At 59.2% G+C, this 17,168-nt stretch overlaps 2 protein-coding genes across 11 annotated transcripts; both read left to right on the top strand.

Annotated features, from left to right (window-relative positions):
- The first annotated feature begins 1,999 nt into the window (after positions 1-1,999).
- On the top strand, positions 2,000-10,952 carry MAFG (MAF bZIP transcription factor G). 8 transcript variants are annotated; one of them, XM_074344005.1, is made up of 3 exons: positions 2,000-2,245; positions 6,099-6,161; positions 6,259-10,952. In XM_074344005.1, the coding sequence occupies exons 2-3, from the start codon at positions 6,126-6,128 to the stop codon at positions 6,709-6,711; spliced, it is 489 nt and encodes a 162-aa protein (XP_074200106.1). In that variant the 5' UTR covers positions 2,000-2,245; positions 6,099-6,125; the 3' UTR covers positions 6,712-10,952. The 8 variants fall into 8 exon arrangements, with proteins under 8 accessions (XP_074200106.1, XP_074200104.1, XP_045369429.1 ...); XM_074344003.1 differs by having other exon boundaries at positions 2,001-2,249; XM_045513473.2 differs by lacking the exon at positions 2,000-2,245 and adding an exon at positions 2,658-2,676.
- Positions 10,953-11,004: 52 nt separating this feature from the next.
- On the top strand, positions 11,005-17,122 carry SIRT7 (sirtuin 7). Of its 3 annotated transcripts, XR_012499701.1 has the most exons (11): positions 11,005-11,162; positions 11,236-11,373; positions 11,453-11,557; positions 13,283-13,353; positions 13,451-13,523; positions 14,471-14,569; positions 14,643-14,879; positions 14,996-15,076; positions 15,231-15,337; positions 15,771-15,856; positions 16,451-16,590. XR_012499701.1 is itself a non-coding variant. In XM_074344000.1 (10 exons), the coding sequence occupies exons 1-10, from the start codon at positions 11,010-11,012 to the stop codon at positions 16,647-16,649; spliced, it is 1,263 nt and encodes a 420-aa protein (XP_074200101.1). In that variant the 5' UTR covers positions 11,005-11,009; the 3' UTR covers positions 16,650-17,122. The 3 variants fall into 3 exon arrangements, 2 of the variants coding, with proteins under 2 accessions (XP_074200101.1, XP_074200102.1); XM_074344000.1 differs by lacking the exon at positions 15,771-15,856 and having other exon boundaries at positions 16,451-17,122; XM_074344001.1 differs by lacking the exons at positions 11,236-11,373; positions 15,771-15,856 and having other exon boundaries at positions 11,036-11,162; positions 16,451-17,122.
- Positions 17,123-17,168: the final 46 nt, after the last annotated feature.

Genomic DNA, 17,168 nt, shown 5'->3' with positions numbered 1-17,168 from the left:
GAGTCCCTGCAGGGTCCTCCTAAGGCATGAGCCCCCAGCACAGGCCCCCACCCTGTGCTGTGAGCTCCCTGGCAGAGACCTGGAGGTGCAGGGAAACCTTGGCACCCTCCCTTTGAGGAAAAGATTTCCCAGAAGAGATTGTCTCACAGGCCACACATCTGCCCAGGACCAAAGCTGTCCCCTAACTTTCCCCTTCAAGTCGAGGCCAGCCTCACTGTTTGAGCACCTGCTGCGTGTCAGGTGCTGACCAATAAGACGAGGGGGGCGTGCTGCTGTAACAGGTGCCCAGGGTCCAGGGTCTGGAGGAAGCCAGCAGGTGACTGGAGTGAGCGATCACACATCACAGCCTTGCAGGAGGCAAGGGGCCTGGGCGAGCTTTGCAGAGGCTTTGCACCAACCCATGAAGAACACTCCAGATTCAGCAGGCAGGAATGCAAGCCTTGGTCCCAAACAAAGCAAAGGCCAGGGGTGGGGAAGTGGGCAGAGCCAGACAGGCTATGACTTTAAGTGAGCATCCACCATCCCCAGGGCCAGTCACCTGGGCATCAGTGTTTCTGGATGGCACCACCATCCCTGCTCAGGCGGGGTGACACTAAGTGAAGAGACAGGATCCACCATAACCCGTGTGGCCCGCCAAAGCCCTGCCACAGGGACTGTGTGCTCACCACCCAAGGACAGCTTGGACCCACATGCCTGCTGAGCAGATCCAGGAGAAGGAGGTAGTGGCTGGTGGTGAGGATGCTGGAGGAGACGGGGCCTCTTTCTTGGCATCAGGAGTAAGTCTTTGTGGTTTAGTACATGAAGAGTTGAGGGCTTTAGAAGTCATGGCTCAGGTATATGAAGGCCCCAGAGTCTGTGAGATGCGGGGTACACCCAGTGCAGGGGGACACACCTGGCGCTTAAAGAGCACAGGATGATCGGACAACCACATGCAACCCTGCAAAGCAGGTGACAAGGTGCTGTGGGATTCAGAGGGAAGCTACTGGAGTCCAGTAGGGAGAGCTTCTGACCCCGCGATGCCCCCTGGCTCTGGGGGCCTCCTGGGTTGGCCCTCATCATTCATTCACTGAATTCCCCTGAGGACTCCGCAGCCTGTCCTTCGCTCCTCCTCTTTCAGCTCACCTGATCCCACGAGCCTCCCTGGCAGGGTAGGTCACCCTACCTGGTTTTACACCTGGGAAGGGAAGTCCAGAATTTGGAAGTAGAAACGGGATCCCTTCAAATTGCCTTCCTCTTTTGGCCACCTCTTTCTCTGGGAATTTCAAATAGCGGTGAGAACTCCTTACAGAAAGCGCAGGAGCAGACATAGACTGGTGACCTCAGTTCCAGGCAGATGTTGATGAAACGGGAAAGGAAAGGTGCAGTTCCTACACCAACTATCATTCAACAAATGTTTACCGCACACCCACTCTGAGCAGGAGTCGTTCTAGGAGCCGCCTGAGCCCTTGCCACTAGTGTGAGATCTCGGGGCGTTAGGTGAAGGCAGACCACGCTACTCAGAGGACCCTGGAGGTGGTCTTGAGACCTAAGTTTGAATCCTGGACAAGCCCTTCACCTCCCGGAGCCTGCGGGTCATCTGTGAGCCAAGCCACTGTTCCCGGCAGGGCTGAGGCCCGCTCCACAGTTGAAGAGGCAGTGCGTGCAGAGCCTGCCAGGTGGTATCAGAAACACCATGAGAATCTTCTGCATTATGCGTGGGTACTTCAGGTCCGCACCTGGCCCCCGCACACGTGGCTTTTAAAGTCTCTACTCACGAGGCTCAGGGAAGCAGCTTAGCGGCTCCAGGAGGCCCCGCCCGGAGGGGGCGTGGCCAACGGGGGAGCGCGAGCCCGTGCTAGTCCCGCGAGACCTCACCCGGCGGGAGCGGCGCGCGTTGCCCAGGCAACGGAGGCCGGGCGCGCAGGCGTAGTGCGGGCGCGCCCCGCCCTCGCCCCCGCCGCCGCCGCCGCCGCGCCTTCCCCTTTAAGCCTCGGTCGGTCGCGTCGCCGCTTCATGAATGGAGCCCACGTGACCAAACATCATGTGACGTCTGTGGAGCGGCGGCGGCGGCGGCGGCGGCGGCGGCGGCGGCGGATCCCCAGCCCCGAGCCTGGTCCGGCCCGGCCTTCCCAGCGCGCTCGGCCCGGCCCGCTTAGGCGGCGAGCCCCCACCCAGGGCCCGGAGCTCCCGCGCGGCCCAGCCCCGCGCGGCCTCGGAGTGCCCGCCTCGCCCCGCCCCGGCCTCGGCCCGCCGGGCCCGCAGTGTGGTGGGTGAGTGCGGCGGCCGCCCGGGCCGGGGCGGGGGCGGGGGCGGGGGCCGGGCTGGGGTCGGCCAGGGGCGCCTGAGGGCTCCGAGTCGGGGGCAGAGGCCAGCGGAGCCGCGGCTCCTCCTGGCCACCTGGGTCCGCGCGGGCTGGGCGCTCCGGGCTTCGGGTCTGCCCCGCGCCGTGCTGGCGGCCCGTGCCTCGATTTCCCCACTGGTCAGGAGCGGCTCCTGGCTCCTGCGCCCGGGGTGCTGGGGTGGGCGCGGGGGTCCGCGGGGGGCGGCGCGGGGCTGCGTGGGGCTGGCTCCGTGGAGCCCGGGCGTCCTGGAGGGAGGGGCGGTGGGGGTGGCGGGAGGAAAGGGTGGGGTCGAGCGGGGCACCCAGGGCTCCACCGAAGAACACGTCGGCCCCGGCCTGAGCTGCTGATTCATCAGGTGTCTATGTCAACGCCTCCCCGGCGCGGGGGTCCTCGGCGGGCTGGGGGAGGAGGCGGCACGTGAGGGGGCTGGGAAGACCCTGCTCGCGCCGGCTTCGCTCCGTCACACGCTGCCAGAGCCCAGAGGGAGACTTGCTGAGTCATCAGCATGAGGTCACTCGATGCTTGTCCTGGTGCCTGGGGGGATTTGAGCTAGGGGCCTGAGAGGCCGGGAAACGTGGGGTGAGCGGGAAACGGTGGGGAGTGGGAAGGGGCCAGGCCCCGAGCTCGGTCTCCTGTTTAAGTTTGGGCTGATGTGCGGGTTGAAAAAAGGGTGAGTGGGCAGTAAATGAAGGGGTCTCAGTGCAGGTTTCCCCCAGGGTGGCAGGTAAAGTCCCCGGCCTGTCCATCCCCTCCCAGGCAGGCTCTTCGCAGGCTACTGGTCTCTGACCTGCGTCTGGGACAGTTCCCCAAACTGGGAAATAGTTCTCTGAGTAAGAGAGGGGAGGAGCTTAGGGGGGCCGTGCTTGCGGGGCCGGGAAGCAGGCCTCCCTTATGACTGGTCAGGTTGGCTAGGCTGGGCAGCCTCTGGGAAGGGAGGAGAGGGAGAAAGACGGGTGCCTGTCCTGGGTGACAGTGGACAGGGCAGGGGACAAGTAGGCGCAGCTGTACCAGGAAATTGCAAATGAGAGGAAGCAGCAGGACTTAGACTTCAGGGGAGCGAGGTGTCTGGTGAGCAGGCCCTGCCTCTCTTTGTAGCCTGGCCTTGTGGTCTGGATTGAGGCTGAGGATGGTGGTAGCTTTGAGGCCTCCTAGCCTTCAGGGCGTAGCAGGTGGGCTGGTGTGGATGGCATGAGTCCAAGAATCCTAATCACCTCACAGTTGTCCCACTTGAGTTTGGGACTCAGTGTTGTGCAGGTTGGCAAAGAACGTGGCCCTGATGGGTGTTGGACCAGGTGGTGGGGACTCCCAGGGAGTGACAGCCTGAGGGTGGTGTGGCCTGAGCCACTTTTCCTGGGTGTGTGGGTGGTTTCTGGTCTCCAGAGGCGAAGGAGTGTTTCGTCTAGACCAGAGCTGATCCTTCTTGCCCAGAAGTTCGTGGCTGGGTAAGGCTGACCTTGTGGTTGGTTCTCAGGGATGCCCCCCCACACCGTGCCCCCCCCCCCACGGAGCCCTGGGCTTTTAGATGCCAGATGTTTTAACATTTCTGCTGATCTTTTGGCTGGAATTTTATGCCCTAGAAAAATGCAGATTCCTGGAGGGGTATTTCTTTAAATCTTCTCAGTTATTTCTGTTTTGGTGGAAATTAAGCTCTAGACTTTTTCCAGAGGGCTTCTGGAGGAGGCATTTCTGAAGGGCAGGGTAGGAGTGTGGCGGGCTAGGTGGGGGTGCTAGAGCACCCAAGGCCATGCCCACCTGGGAGGTTTGGCCATGGTGTTTGCAGGAAAGGAGAAGGCGCAGAGGCTGTCTGGCTTCCTTTCTGGTGTCCATGCTCTGGAGTTTGGGCCCAGGGGAAGGGGTTGGAGTGCTCAGCTTGAGTGGGTGGTCATGGGTACCTTGGCGGATTCGGGCCCTTTGGACCACCCATGCTTACTCCGCAAGGTGGGCTCAGCCTGGGAGGGTTGGGGGCAGCTTCTGCTGGATCCAGCCTCTGGGATCCTCGCCTTCTGGCTTCTAGAGATACGCTGAGCCATCAGTCTCAGCCCATGCCCAAAGGCTGGCTCTGTCCTGCCATGTGTGTCCCCAGGTAGCAGAGACTGGGCCAGGAGGCTGGAAGCACCGGCTCTGCTGAGACCTGCCCCTCCCCCACCACAGGGCTCGCACACCTTTGATTCCGAGGCCGTTGGCTGCACTTGTGCTGAGTTCAGGGCTTCTGTGGAGGGTGAAATCTGTCGAGGAGGCACTTTTCGGATCCCAGCCGCCACGCTCTGCACTTTTCTGTGCGATCTCTTCAGGAAGTCACCGTGTGCTCAGTGTCCGGGGGTGGAGGGAGGATGGCGGGTGGGAGAAGCTGCTGCCAGCGCTTTTTCTGTGGGCTGTCGGTGGTGGGACCAGTGCGGTGACCCTGTACCCCTACTCTGGCTCAAGGCCGGTGGGAGGTCTCTTCCAGCGCCTCCCGGAGGCCTTGCTCCCTGGGTAGGTGTGGGGTCCTGAGGCTCTTCTGATCTCCAGCTCCTCTGCACCATCCCCGGCGCAAGGCTGGGTGAGGAGAGGTCTCTGCCCTGAGTGAGCGTGTGCCTCCCCCTCACCACGCTCTGCTCCCTGACAAGGGCAAGGAAGCATCCCAGTCCAGTCCGCATTAGGCCTCCACTTACCTCCCTGTGTCTGACTCGGAAGTCACGGCCGGAGTGGAGGGCGGAGGGGAACCAGGAATCCCAGGGTTAGGTGGATAAAAATGTTGCTGGCAGGGCTGCAGTAAGTGAGGGCAGGGTGTGGAAAGGGTGACCAAGTAGGTGGGAGGGGACCCTCTGGTTTTTGTTCCCTGCCTTGTGGGTGCTGACCCTGGTCAGGGTACTGGAGAACAGTTGGTGGCCCAGAGAGGGGCTGAGGTGGCCCCCTCTGGGCATCTTGTGGGCGCTCTTGTGAAACACCCTGGATGGGGTGGGGCAGGGGCACAAGAGGCTGTAACCCAAAGCCACAGGATGGTTACTCCATCAGCAGCAGAGGTGGACAGACAGGGCGGAGGGGCCTGGGGCCCGAGCTTTTCCAGCAGGGGTGTCTGCCACCGGGAGGTGGGGGACTCCCACCAGTGCGAAGACAGACTCAGAGCTGGTTGGACAACCCTGGCTGATTCTCTTCACAGTGAGCAGTCTGGGAGGAGTCACTCTCCCACTTCTCCCCGGTGGGGACGTCCCCCCAAGCCTTTGTGGGAGCAGGGCTTTGTCCCAAGCGGGCTTAGGGGAGGTGGCTGCAGTGAGTAGAGCCTGGGAGTGCACACACACAGGGTCTCTGGTCCAGCCCTCACCTGCCATTGGCTAGGCTGGCCTTTCTGGCCCCAGCAGCTTGCTGGGCTGACAGTCCCCTGGGGCTGTGTTGGCTGGTGGCCTTGGGGAGTGCCAGGCCGGTGAGAGAGTGCGCGGGAGCGATGTGCTGAGTCAGCATGACTCGCCAGGAACAGCCAAGCTCTGGGGCGCACTGGGGTTATTTTTAAAGCTCCCGGCTTCCTTCTAGGCTGGCCCCTCCCGCATCCTTCTAATCTTTCTCCTGGCCCCTCTTCTTGCTTCTGCCTCCCTAACAGTCGTCCAGTTCCCCTTCCCCCATCAGACCCTCCTGGCCTCCCACCTGGTTCCCTAGGGGCAGGGTGGACAGGGAGCAGCCCAGCTCGGGAGAGGCCTGAGGCCAGGTATCTGGGGGTGAGAGGGGGCTCAAGGGCTGTGTGTGGACTGGGGCAGGGCAGGGGGGCAGCCTCCAGGGTCCTGACCTGTGCTCCCTATCTCGCAGAGTGCCTGTTTGCTGTGCCCCCGGGTTATGACGACCCCCAATAAAGGAAACAAGGCCTTGAAGGTGAGCAGACAGGGTGGGCACTGTCTTGGGGCTGGGGCGGCATCTGGGCGGGTGGCCCCCACTTGGCCCGTGACCTCGTGCCCTGTGCTCTCCGCAGGTGAAGCGGGAGCCGGGCGAGAATGGCACCAGCCTGACGGATGAGGAGCTGGTGACCATGTCAGTGCGGGAGCTGAACCAGCACCTGCGGGGCCTGTCCAAGGAGGAGATCATCCAACTGAAGCAGCGCCGGCGCACGCTCAAGAACCGCGGCTATGCCGCCAGCTGCCGCGTGAAGCGGGTGACCCAGAAGGAGGAGCTGGAAAAGCAGAAGGCGGAGCTGCAGCAGGAGGTGGAGAAGCTGGCCTCGGAAAACGCCAGCATGAAGCTGGAGCTCGACGCCCTGCGCTCCAAGTACGAGGCCCTGCAGAACTTCGCCAGGACCGTGGCCCGAAGCCCCGTGGCGCCGGCTCGAGGCCCCCTGGCTTCCGGCTTGGGGCCCCTCGTCCCTGGCAAGGTGGCCGCCACCAGCGTCATCACGATAGTCAAGTCCAAGACGGACGCCCGGTCGTAGGGACGCGCGCTGGCCCAGGCGGGTTTGCAAGGGGCCACTTGGCACGTGGTGAATCGGCAGCCCTGTCCCCTTCTTCCCCCTTCCTGTCCTCCTCTTCGCTCCCCTCCTCCTCCCTCCTCCCTTCCCTGCAAAGCACAACCTGTACCCCAGGGGCGCCGGGCTGAGCCCCTTGACCTCGTCGTTGTCATCGTGTGTTTTGTACGTTGGGATTGGTCGGTTTGGCGGTGACGTGCGGTCGCCCCAGCCTCCTTGGTACCAAGGGCAGGTGGGCTTGGCATCCAGAATTGGCCCTGTGGGAAGGCATGGAGGGAAGAGTTGAGCAGGTGCTCTGGGACATGTGTGTCCCTGAGTGGGTAGGGCTTCAGGGCAAGAGGGGCCCCCAGGCTAGCCGGAGGCTGGGTGCTTCACCCTCGGCTCGGCTGGCGGGCAGAGGTGGGCACTGCTCAAAAGAGTAGGGTGTCCACGAGGGCCCTGGATGGGCAGGCCACCTGTCTGGCGCTGGGGCGGTGGGGCGTCGTGTGACTGTGGGCCAGGGGCCTTGGCGCTCGCGCCTGACGCGTTGCACTGAACAAGACCAAATCACTGGTTGTGAGCGTAGTGAAGGGTGTGTCCAGTGTCCTGCGATGGGTCCCGTGTCACTGTTTACATGACCTATTTGTGTGGTTACATAGCCCTTTATTTAAAAGAGAGAAGTTCCTTTTACGAAGTTATTAAATTATATGTTTAAAAGTTAAAGGAAAAAAAAGCTGCAGAGTATTTATAAAACTGTCTTTTTAAAAAAAGAAAAAAAGCAACAACATTTGACCACAAAAACAGAAAAGGGAAGAAAGTATAATAGAAATTTTGCTAGTTTAAAAAAAGAAAAAATCCCTTTCTTGTAAACTTGCAGACAAGTCTTTGTGGCTGTTGGAGTTTAGTTTTTATATACACAGAGTTATCAGATGTTATTTATAAAACTTAGTTTAAAAAAAAAGACAAAAAAAAAAAGCCGAGCCGCGAGCGACCAAGGCGCGTCCTCTCTGCTATCTCTTTTGCAATTGTACCGAAAGTGACTTACTCCTTTGCCCTTCCTGCTTCCGTCTCTTGCCGGTGCCGTGGTGTCGTCTGTGCCTGGTGAGGTCTTGTGCAGCGTCACGTGCTGGTGCTTCTGGTGACCTTTGACCTGTGGGTGTCACTTCTTGTGTCTGTTCTCCCGTGTTTGTGTTCCGCATCTGGTTGTGGTTTTGATTCTGCCGGCTTGTCAGGCCCGGTCTGGGGGGCCAGGCCGCGCTCGATCCAACAGAGCTTGGGGGTCTGGGCTTGCCAGCCTGGCTTCTGCCCCAGGGGTCAGATGTGGGGCACCCCCACCTCCACCTGCTGACCCTTGGCCTTGCATGTGGGTCTCAGGCTCGGGCTGATCCAGGAGCAGGGTCGGTGAAATGAGGGCCATCCCTGGGACCCCCTGCACTACTTCCTTGCCCACCACCTCTGGTCCTGGTGGGAGTTTTGCAAGGACCCAGGAGTCCCTGTTTGTACCCACAGGGCCAGAGCCAAGCTGCCCCCGGCTGTCTTCCTCCTGGCCTCCAGTCAACGAGTTCAGGCTCCAGCCACCGACCCAGGGTTTGTCCCTGTGGGTCTCACGTGGGCTTCGGCAGGGGAACCCCAGGGGCCCACTGCCCACTCGTCCCAGAACTATTTCCATGCTGCAGGGCAGTGCTTCCCAGGCAGAACCAGGTGGTTTTGGGGCCCACCTGGGCAGCCCCTTCTCCTTGCCTGGGGACCTGGGGGTCTCCACCAGTGCCAGACAAGGGCTACGGTCTCCGGGGACAGGCCCTGTCCCTCGTCTCCCCCAAACATGCTGGCAGCTCTCAGCTTTGGGCCTTCTTCCACCTCCCTGTGGGGTCTGTGTCTTCCAGGGGCCCACCGCCTGGCTGGCGGAGGTGCTTCTCCGGGGCTGAGTCAACTCCCCCCTCCTGGCCGCTTAGGGGAGGCAACCAGTCTTCCAGACTTGGCTTGGGCAGCTGCTTGTAGGCACATGAAGAAGCGACTCCCCTGGCTCTGGCCACGTGGGCCTTGGCCACTCCTTGGGGTCACTAGTTGGTTTCTCTGGGGACCCTGAACCCCTGAAAAAGTACAGAAGTGGGCTGATGAAGAGAAGAACCATGTGGCCTGGTGAGGTTTGACATTGTGGGCAGCAAGATCTTAACCCCAGAGTCTGACCCAGTGTACCCAGGGATAGGAGGAGGGACACGCTGTCAGCTGCTGTCGCCTTGATGGGCTGCTCTTGGCACTAGACGCTCAGAGACTTTCCTGGCTGTACCCTGGTGATGTCCAGTGGAGATTTTGACAGTGGACTCTGAATCACTGAGTGGCTTCCTTCGCCTCCTGCAGTCTGGCTTTGTCTCCCAGGGCCCGGACGAGAGTGGTTGATGTTGGTTGTCGCAGCGAGTTGGAATCCCATCCTAGGAATCTGTAAAGAGAGATCATGGCCTGTCCTGGACTGGGGAGGGACGGGCTCCCCAAGTCTGAGTACGCTCCCCACTTTTGTCCTGGCTGAGAGGAGGTGGTTCATCTCTGTGCACCCCTGCCAGGCTGTAGACCTGGAGAGAGGAGGGTGGGCATGTGCTGAACAGAAACTGCACGTCCTTGGTTTGGTTTACAGATGCTTCTGGAGTTAGGCTGTATTTCCTTTGGAGGTTTTTGCATTTGGAGCAGTTGTTCCTTGGGTCTGGGGAGCATCCTGCTCCCATCAACCAGCCTCGCAGGGCCGCTCAGCCCCCTCTCCCCTTTACCTTGGTTCTTGACCTTGATCCTGTGTCCACATGTGAATGGTTGGCGTCTTTCTGATTCTCGTTGATTCATTTTTCCCACTGTGAACGTGTTGTGTTCTCTCTCAACTTTTCTGACACGGCGAACTGAGGGCTTTGGCTGAGGCCAAGTCTTGCAAACTTGTTCGCTAAGTATAACGCGCACCGTTCTACACACCTTGCCCTTGCCTGACTCCACCCTTATCTGGATGTGGACACAGATTTCAGAGCAGAACCCTTTGGGAACAGGTCAGTCCCTGCCCAGAGTGTGGCTCCAGGGAGCCCTCCCCGTGGCCCCTGGCCCCTGCTCTGGGTGGCCCTGTTTGTGCAGGTGAGATGCTGCGGCTGCTGTGTGGGGTGTCGGCTTCTGCTGGGTGCTAGACCTCCTGGTCCACGCTTTAGGTCTGTGCACAACCCTGGCCGTCAGCCGCAGCCTCGATGGTCAGTGCCTGGGCCCAGGGCTCTGATCAGCTGCAGCCTGCTTTGGGACAAGCTCCATCCCATTTCACCTGCCTCCCTCTCTGGGGTGGCGGAGTGGCCGGTTGGCCACAGTTCCAGTCCACAGCTGGGAAGCCGCAGCCTGCAGCACGGTTTCCGCTGTAGGATCTTGTAAGTTACTTTTTTAGGCTGTGGTTTGGTGAAAGGAACCAACACATTAACGATTTTTTCCCCCAGAAGCCACTGAATAATTCTTTTTGGCGCGTTTTCACCTTCCTGTTGGCTGTCTGGTTTTGGAGCAGATGGGAAGAGCGGAGGACACCCAGAGGCAGAGGTGTGCCCTTGAGACTAATGGCCTGTCCTGCTCTGGCCTGTGTGTCCTGAGAGTGTGCTGTACTTGTAGGGCCAGTTGCACACATTCCTTCCCCACTCTGGAGCAGCAGCCTTGGTACGTGGGTGTCCCTTGAGTCTGAGCTGGAGTGTCGGAGAGCAGGTTCCCGATGACCTGTTAAGGGGGACCCCTCCAATAACCTCATGTCCCAGCCCCACCCTTCTCCCCATCCCCTCAGTCCGCTAGTCCCTGAAGCCTTTAACCAAGCAGGAGTGGGTACAGAAAGCCTTCTCCTGGCATCTGAGGGCGGCAGGACAAAGGCTGTTCAGTGTCCCGTCCTGCTGCCCTCCCGGCAGAGAGGGTGGGCCAAGCGGAGTTGATCAGACCCTTCCTGCCCTGCCTAGGACTGAAGACAGGAGGTGGCGGGGTACCTGCGATCTGCCAGGGCAGGCGGGGTTGTTGAAGGTCCAGGTGGGGAGGGGCCTCAGCTGGGGCACCCGGGCTGACCTGGGGCGGCAGTGGCCTCGCGCCCTCCCTGCCCTGTGCAGTATTTATTGCTAAATTATTGTCCAGGAGGGGCGGCACTGGACTGGGCCCCGGGTATTTATTGCTGTACATAGTGTATGTTTGTGATATATAAGGTTTTCTTTATTTTGTATATGATCAATAAAAACCTTTTAAAGAGACTGGCAGGTGCTTCCTTGGGGCGGCGCGCGGGCGGGGCGGGGCGGGGCCTCGCGCGCATGCGTCGGCGCGCCGCCTGCCGGGAGGCGGAAGCGGAAGCGCGGGTCTCCCCGGGAGCCATGGCCGCCGGGGGTTTGAGCCGGTCGGAGCGTAAGGCTGCGGAGCGGGTCCGGAGGTTGCGGGAGGAGCAGCAGCGGGAGCGCCTCCGCCAGGTACGCTGCCGCCGCCCGCCCCGCGCCGCGTCCCCGGCCCGCGCCGCCCTCACCGCCCGCCCCGCGCCCGCAGGTGTCTCGCATCCTGAGGAAGGCGGTGGCCGAGCGCAGCGCCGAGGAGGGCCGGCTCCTGGCTGAGAGCGAGGACCTGGTGACCGAGCTGCAGGGCCGGAGCAGGCGGCGCGAGGGCCTGAAGCGGCGGCAGGAGGAGGCGAGTCCGGGCGCGGGCGGGCAGGGGCGCGGCGGCGCGGGGCGGGGGCGGCTGACGGCCGGCCTCGGCGTCTCGGCAGGTGTGCGACGACCCAGAGGAGCTGCGGAGGAAAGTCCGGGAGCTGGCCGGCGCCGTCCGCAACGCCAAGTACCTGGTCGTCTACACGGGTGCGGGGATCAGCACGGTAGGGAGGCGAGGCGGGGATCGCCGCACCCCAAGTCGGATCCCAGGTCCCGGGGAATCCGGGACTGCCGGGACGCGGGCTGGCGGGGGCGCCCCCTCCTGGCTGTCTAGGACCGAGCACGGTACTCTGTTGAGCAACACTAAAATGGGCAAAGAACTCACCGTAAAAGTACCTCGGAGGTTCTTTCTTTTCATACAGAAACTCGGTGTGACTCAATTTAGGACTTCACTGAGTAAATAAACGTTCTTAAGTGCTCTAACTCTGTAATACCCAATTAGAGGCCCAGGGAAAGGAAGAGGGATGAAAATGGAAGGCAGTAGTTTAGTGCTTACAGTCTCCTCCTGATTTAAAGTTAAGGACACAACGTTGTAAACCGACTATAACTCAATTTAAAAAAAAATAATAAAGTTAAGGAGGTTAATTCAGTGTCTCAAGGTTATGTGGGCAGAGCTAAGCCCAAAACTGATTCTCCATTCATTGAGTGTTCTGAATATTGAGGGAAGGGAAGTAGAAAACAAGGCAGTATGAACTGGAGGGCACCAGGTAAGGAGCAGGAATGATTTCGGTTTGAGAAGCTTTATGGAGAAGCTACCTGGGCCGTGGACTATGACCTGGCTTTGATGGCCTGGATAGCACGTTGTTTGCCTGATTGCTGGGTGTGAGTTGAGTGTGACCTACATGCAGGCCCAGCAGAGGCAGAGAGTGAGAATTTCCGTCCCAAGAGAAGCCTGTAGGCGATGGTAAGAAGCCATGTAAGCAAACAGCTCTACTGTGAAGTTGGCAGTGGTAGGTCATTAGAATAGAAACACAAATACACTCTGTGGTCTCACAGAGCTGGGAAACCCATCTGGCTGGTGTTTTTGTGGGATGTAGCACTGAATCTGGGCCTTGAAGGATGAGTAAGGTTTTACAGGCACTTACGAAGTAAGACACTCGAAATAGGGATAACTGAAGAGGCCCAGTAGCAAGAACGTGTAAGGTATGTTTATTGCTTTAACTTACAGACACATGTGCATTCCCATCATGAAATTGTATAAAAGCAGTAATAATGCCTTTCAATGAACTGTAAGCGGTTATTAAAGCCATATGCTGCTCGTTACTTTGCTCTGAGTGTTACTGTTTGAGGTTCCCCTTTTCGATGTGAGTTAGAACCACTGTTCAGGGTGGGCATTTTTCTGAGTTTAAGCAGCAGGTGAGAGCTCCCCAGAAGGGAGGTTGTGCACAACTTCGGGAACACAAGACAACTTGATCCTGGCACCTTTTTGTTTTCTTCTCTCGGGGTGGCTCGGTTTCCCTGGATTGGGTACTTGGGAAATTCAGTAATGTTTACTCATCTGAAGAGGATGGCCTATCTTTACGAGGACAGGAACCACTCACAGCATCAGGATGTAAGAACTTGGAGGGAGGAGTGCCTGTGGACTCACTGTTTGCTAGCCCCTGAGCGCTGGCTGGGCCCTGGGGACACACAGATGAGCCCGATAAGCCCTCCCCCTCAGTGTAGAGGACAGACGTGGCCACAGAGCCCAGGTTGAACTCCATGCTAGAAAGGCTCCCAGGGTGGGCGGGGTCCGGGCAGAGAGAAGGAGCCCCAGGGGTGCACTCCATGTGGGTTGAATTGAGGCCGGTCTGTGGGCCAGGCTTGAACGTGCTGGGAGAAAGTCTTGGGAATTCTGCCAGTACCTATTGTGATGCCTTTTCACTGCGCTTTTCTCTCTGATCATGCAGGCAGCCTCCATCCCAGATTACCGGGGCCCTAATGGCGTATGGACACTGCTTCAGAAAGGAAGAAGTGTTAGGTAAGCAGCCTGGCCCAGCCTCCCCATCTAGCTGAGCAGGAGCGGCACAGACCTGACCTCCGGCTCCCCTCACCTTGGCTTCCTTTCCACCCGGCAGTGCTGGCGACCTCAGTGAGGCTGAGCCAACTCTCACCCACATGAGCATCGCCCGCCTACATGAGCAGAAGCTGGTAAGAGCGCAGGGTGGCTAGCTGCTGTCAGTTCCCCTTCTGTATCCTCTTGGGTACCAGAATCTGAGGACGCTCCAGGCTCTTGTCTGAGATGGCATAGTGTTTGCATATAACCTACTCACATTCTTTAAATCATTTCTAGGTCACTCTTAATACCTAATGAACACAGTGTAAATGCTGCGTAAACCGCTGTCCATACAACGTAAAGGCTGTGCAGATGGCTGCCAGCGTGTGGCAAATCAGTTTTGCTTTTTGGAACTCTCTGGATTTTCCCCCCAGAATATTTTTGATTCTTTGTTGGTTGAATCCAAGGGTGTGGAACCTCCAGATACCAAGGTCCAGTTGTACTCAGTGGGTCCATGGTGCCGACTCACGGCGCCCCCTTGGTGCCCAGGTGACCCCTGCATCCTACCTCCGTCGGCCAGTGGAGCCTGTGATGAACACCCAGAGTGGTTTAGACTCCTGGTTTGAGCCTCCTCCTCATCCTCCCATGCTTCCTCTCCAAGAGAAGTGGCAGCCTCTCTGCAGCATCATCACGGATGGGGCCCCCCCACCCTATCCACATTGTTCCCACAGACCTCAGGAGCCCCCTAGGTACAGGGGAGGCAAGGAGGAAACCTCTTGAGACCCTCTGCTGAGCACCTCCTGTGGGGAAGGGGTCAATCCTCCTGGGCCTTTAAGGACCTGAAACATAAACCCCTTCCCAGCCGAGGGGTGGCCATGCAGACACTTGCCCTCCCAGGGCTCCAGGTGTCTGAGTTGTTGGCACCTCCTGAGTCCTGCTGGGCCAGCCTTCTGCTCTGGGTTTGCCTTCAATGGTTTGCGCAGGGTTGGAGTTGCCCCAGGTGTGCGGGCGGTGGGTCTGGCTGAGCCCAGTGTGGTTTCCCTCCACAGTGCTGCTTTCCCCCCAACTCCTGCTGACTCCCCCCCCCCCACTTCCCCTCCAGGTGCAGCACGTGGTGTCACAGAACTGCGACGGGCTCCACCTGCGGAGCGGGCTGCCACGCTCGGCAATGTCGGAGCTCCACGGGAACATGTACATTGAAGTGAGCGGTCCCGCGGGGGCTCAGGGACCCGGGCAGGCCAGTGGCTCCCGCTCACCCGCCCTCCTCTCCTCAGGTCTGCACGGCCTGCACACCCAACAGGGAGTACGTGCGGGTGTTTGATGTGACGGAGCGCACCGCCTTGCACCGCCACCAGACAGGCCGAACCTGCCACAAGTGCGGGGCCCAGCTCCGTGACACCATCGTGCACTTTGGGGAGAGGGGGACGCTGGGGCAGCCTCTGAACTGGGAGGCAGCCACCCAGGCTGCCAGCAAAGCAGACACAATCCTGTGTTTAGGCTCCAGCTTAAAGGTACACGTGGGATGGGGTGAGCCTGCCCACAGCTGGCCAGCTCAGCCTTAGACCCCAGCTTCCTATAGTCTTGTTCCCTGGTGTCTGTGTGGTCTGTCTGTCTATCCATTCCCCAGGTTCTAAAGAAGTATCCCCACCTCTGGTGCATGACCAAGCCCCCCAGCCGGCGGCCCAAGCTCTACATCGTGAACTTGCAGGTAACTCGGGTGCTCAGAGCTGCCTCCTTAGACCTGGGCCTTAGAACAGGAGAGCCTGACGTCCCTGGGACGTTTATGTCCCACACTCAGGCGCCACGGAGGTCTGCTGAGCAGAGGCTGTGAGGTTCTGTCCTCACTCGCCTTCTGTCCCCAGTGGACCCCGAAGGATGACTGGGCTGCCCTGAAGCTACACGGAAAGTGTGATGACGTCATGCGGCTCCTCATGGACGAGCTCGGTCTGGACATCCCCCACTACAGCAGGTGAGGGCGTGGGCGCACCCCTCCCGCCCCAGGCGCGTGGGCCATGTCTGTCATCCTTTGTGAGCTGAGCGTCGAGAAAGCTCTGAGTTGTCGCAGATGGCGTCTGAGGCGTGACCGCAGCATGGTGGCCTCTGTAGGGACTGGCCCAGCATTGGCCTAGGTGCCCTAGTTGGTGTGACTCCCTGTTGGGAGAGGGAATCTGCCAGCGTGTGCTGGGATGTCCCCCTTCACCCCAGACAGCTGGGATGGGAAGGTGCCTTGAAGAGACGTGCTCTCGGCAACTCAGTTCAAGCAGGACTCGGTGCTCTTGGTGTGGGAGCTGGTGTACTTTGGGGAAGCTTAAACTGTGCCTTAATGCAGAATGTGTGATAATTTAGACGTGGTGTGTGTATTGAGTAAAAAGTTTACACTTTCTTTCTCTGTGAATTTTCAGGGTCTTATAGGGGAAATCAATAACTTCTTTTAATCAAAGGGTTCAAGAATTAAGGATCCCTTCACCTTCTGGGCCTGGCAATTCTTGTATGTTATGTTTGTGGTGTTCTGTAATGTGGGCCTATTGTGTACTGTACCTTTTTCTTTTTCATTTTACATTAACTTAGCTCATTTTTTTTTTTTTGATCAGTGCTTATCTGTATCTTAAGTTTATAATATGTGGTTCTACATCTCAGTCAGACACATGACCTCTTCACGGTGTAGTGCCGAGGCCGCACCTCCCTAGTCAGCTTCCCTCCCATCAAGTCTTGCAGTCTGGGAATGGGGAGAGGGTCTGGTCCGCTTGCCCCTGGTCGTACAAGTGAAAGGTGGGGCCCAGAGCTGGCTAGTGACTCCTCCCTCCTGGGGCTACTGCCACCCTACCCTGTGTGGGCACAGCCCCCTCAGTCACCAGCGAGGACACCGAGTTCTGCAGAGGCTGAGCTAGTCTGGGTGCTGGCCTTTGAGTCACTCAGGGAGCTTATCCCTCGCGGATGATCCGGAAGTGCCACTGAGCAAAGCCTGGCCGTGGTTAAGATGTGGGAGGGAAGCAGGGTGACCTCAGTCAGCTTTCCCGTCCTGGGGCGGGTGTGGTTGTGAGGGGCTCCCAGGCACACCTGACCCAGCCTTCCATTTCTGTAGGTGGCAGGACCCCATCTTCTCACTGGCAACTCCCCTGCGTGCAGGTGAGGAAGGCAGCCACAGTCGCAAGTTGCTGTGCAGAAGCCGAGAGGAGCCTGGAGCCTGCGGCCGGGGCACCCCTCCGAGCTCTGCCCCTGTCCTGGGCGGCTGGTTTGGCAGGGGCTGCACCAAGCGCACAAAAAGGAAGAAAGCAACGTAATCTGGTGCTTGACCGGGAACAATGATGGCACTTTGCAAATGGCCGGAACTTACTCAGGGGCACGTGGCACCGTGAAGTCTAGGACTGCACCTGAGACTTCTCGGGGTGACATTTTCACCCTGACGCGTGTAGCCAGCCGTCTGTCCTTGTGGGAAGCCCCCTTGCACTGCTGCGGTTGCCCCCGCATGGGCCTGAGGGTGGAGGACACCTCACCCGTGCAGCCTCTTCATGAAGAGGTGGCAGCCATACTCTCTGTGAGAACAGTACTCGGGTTATTTCACACCTGGTTGGCCAAGAGGAAGCACAGGCTGCCTTACCTCGTTCACCAGGCTAGTCTCAGGGGCCTCAACCCTATTTCTACTACTTCTTAACTTTATAGAAGCCTTCTTCCGTATTGAATATGCTGCAAAGGAGTGGTTTTGAGCCTTGGCTCTCAAGCAGACCTTTTTATTATTAAACATCTCTGCACTGTCTTCCCTGCATCACTGAGTGACTGCCTTACGGAAGCCCGGCGAGATT

Source organism: Camelus bactrianus, chromosome 16 (genome assembly GCF_048773025.1).
Source record: "Camelus bactrianus isolate YW-2024 breed Bactrian camel chromosome 16, ASM4877302v1, whole genome shotgun sequence".
NCBI classification, from domain to species: Eukaryota; Metazoa; Chordata; class Mammalia; order Artiodactyla; family Camelidae; genus Camelus; species Camelus bactrianus.
Note: the sequence above shows the minus strand (reverse complement) of the source record. Positions and strands in the feature narration are given on the sequence as shown.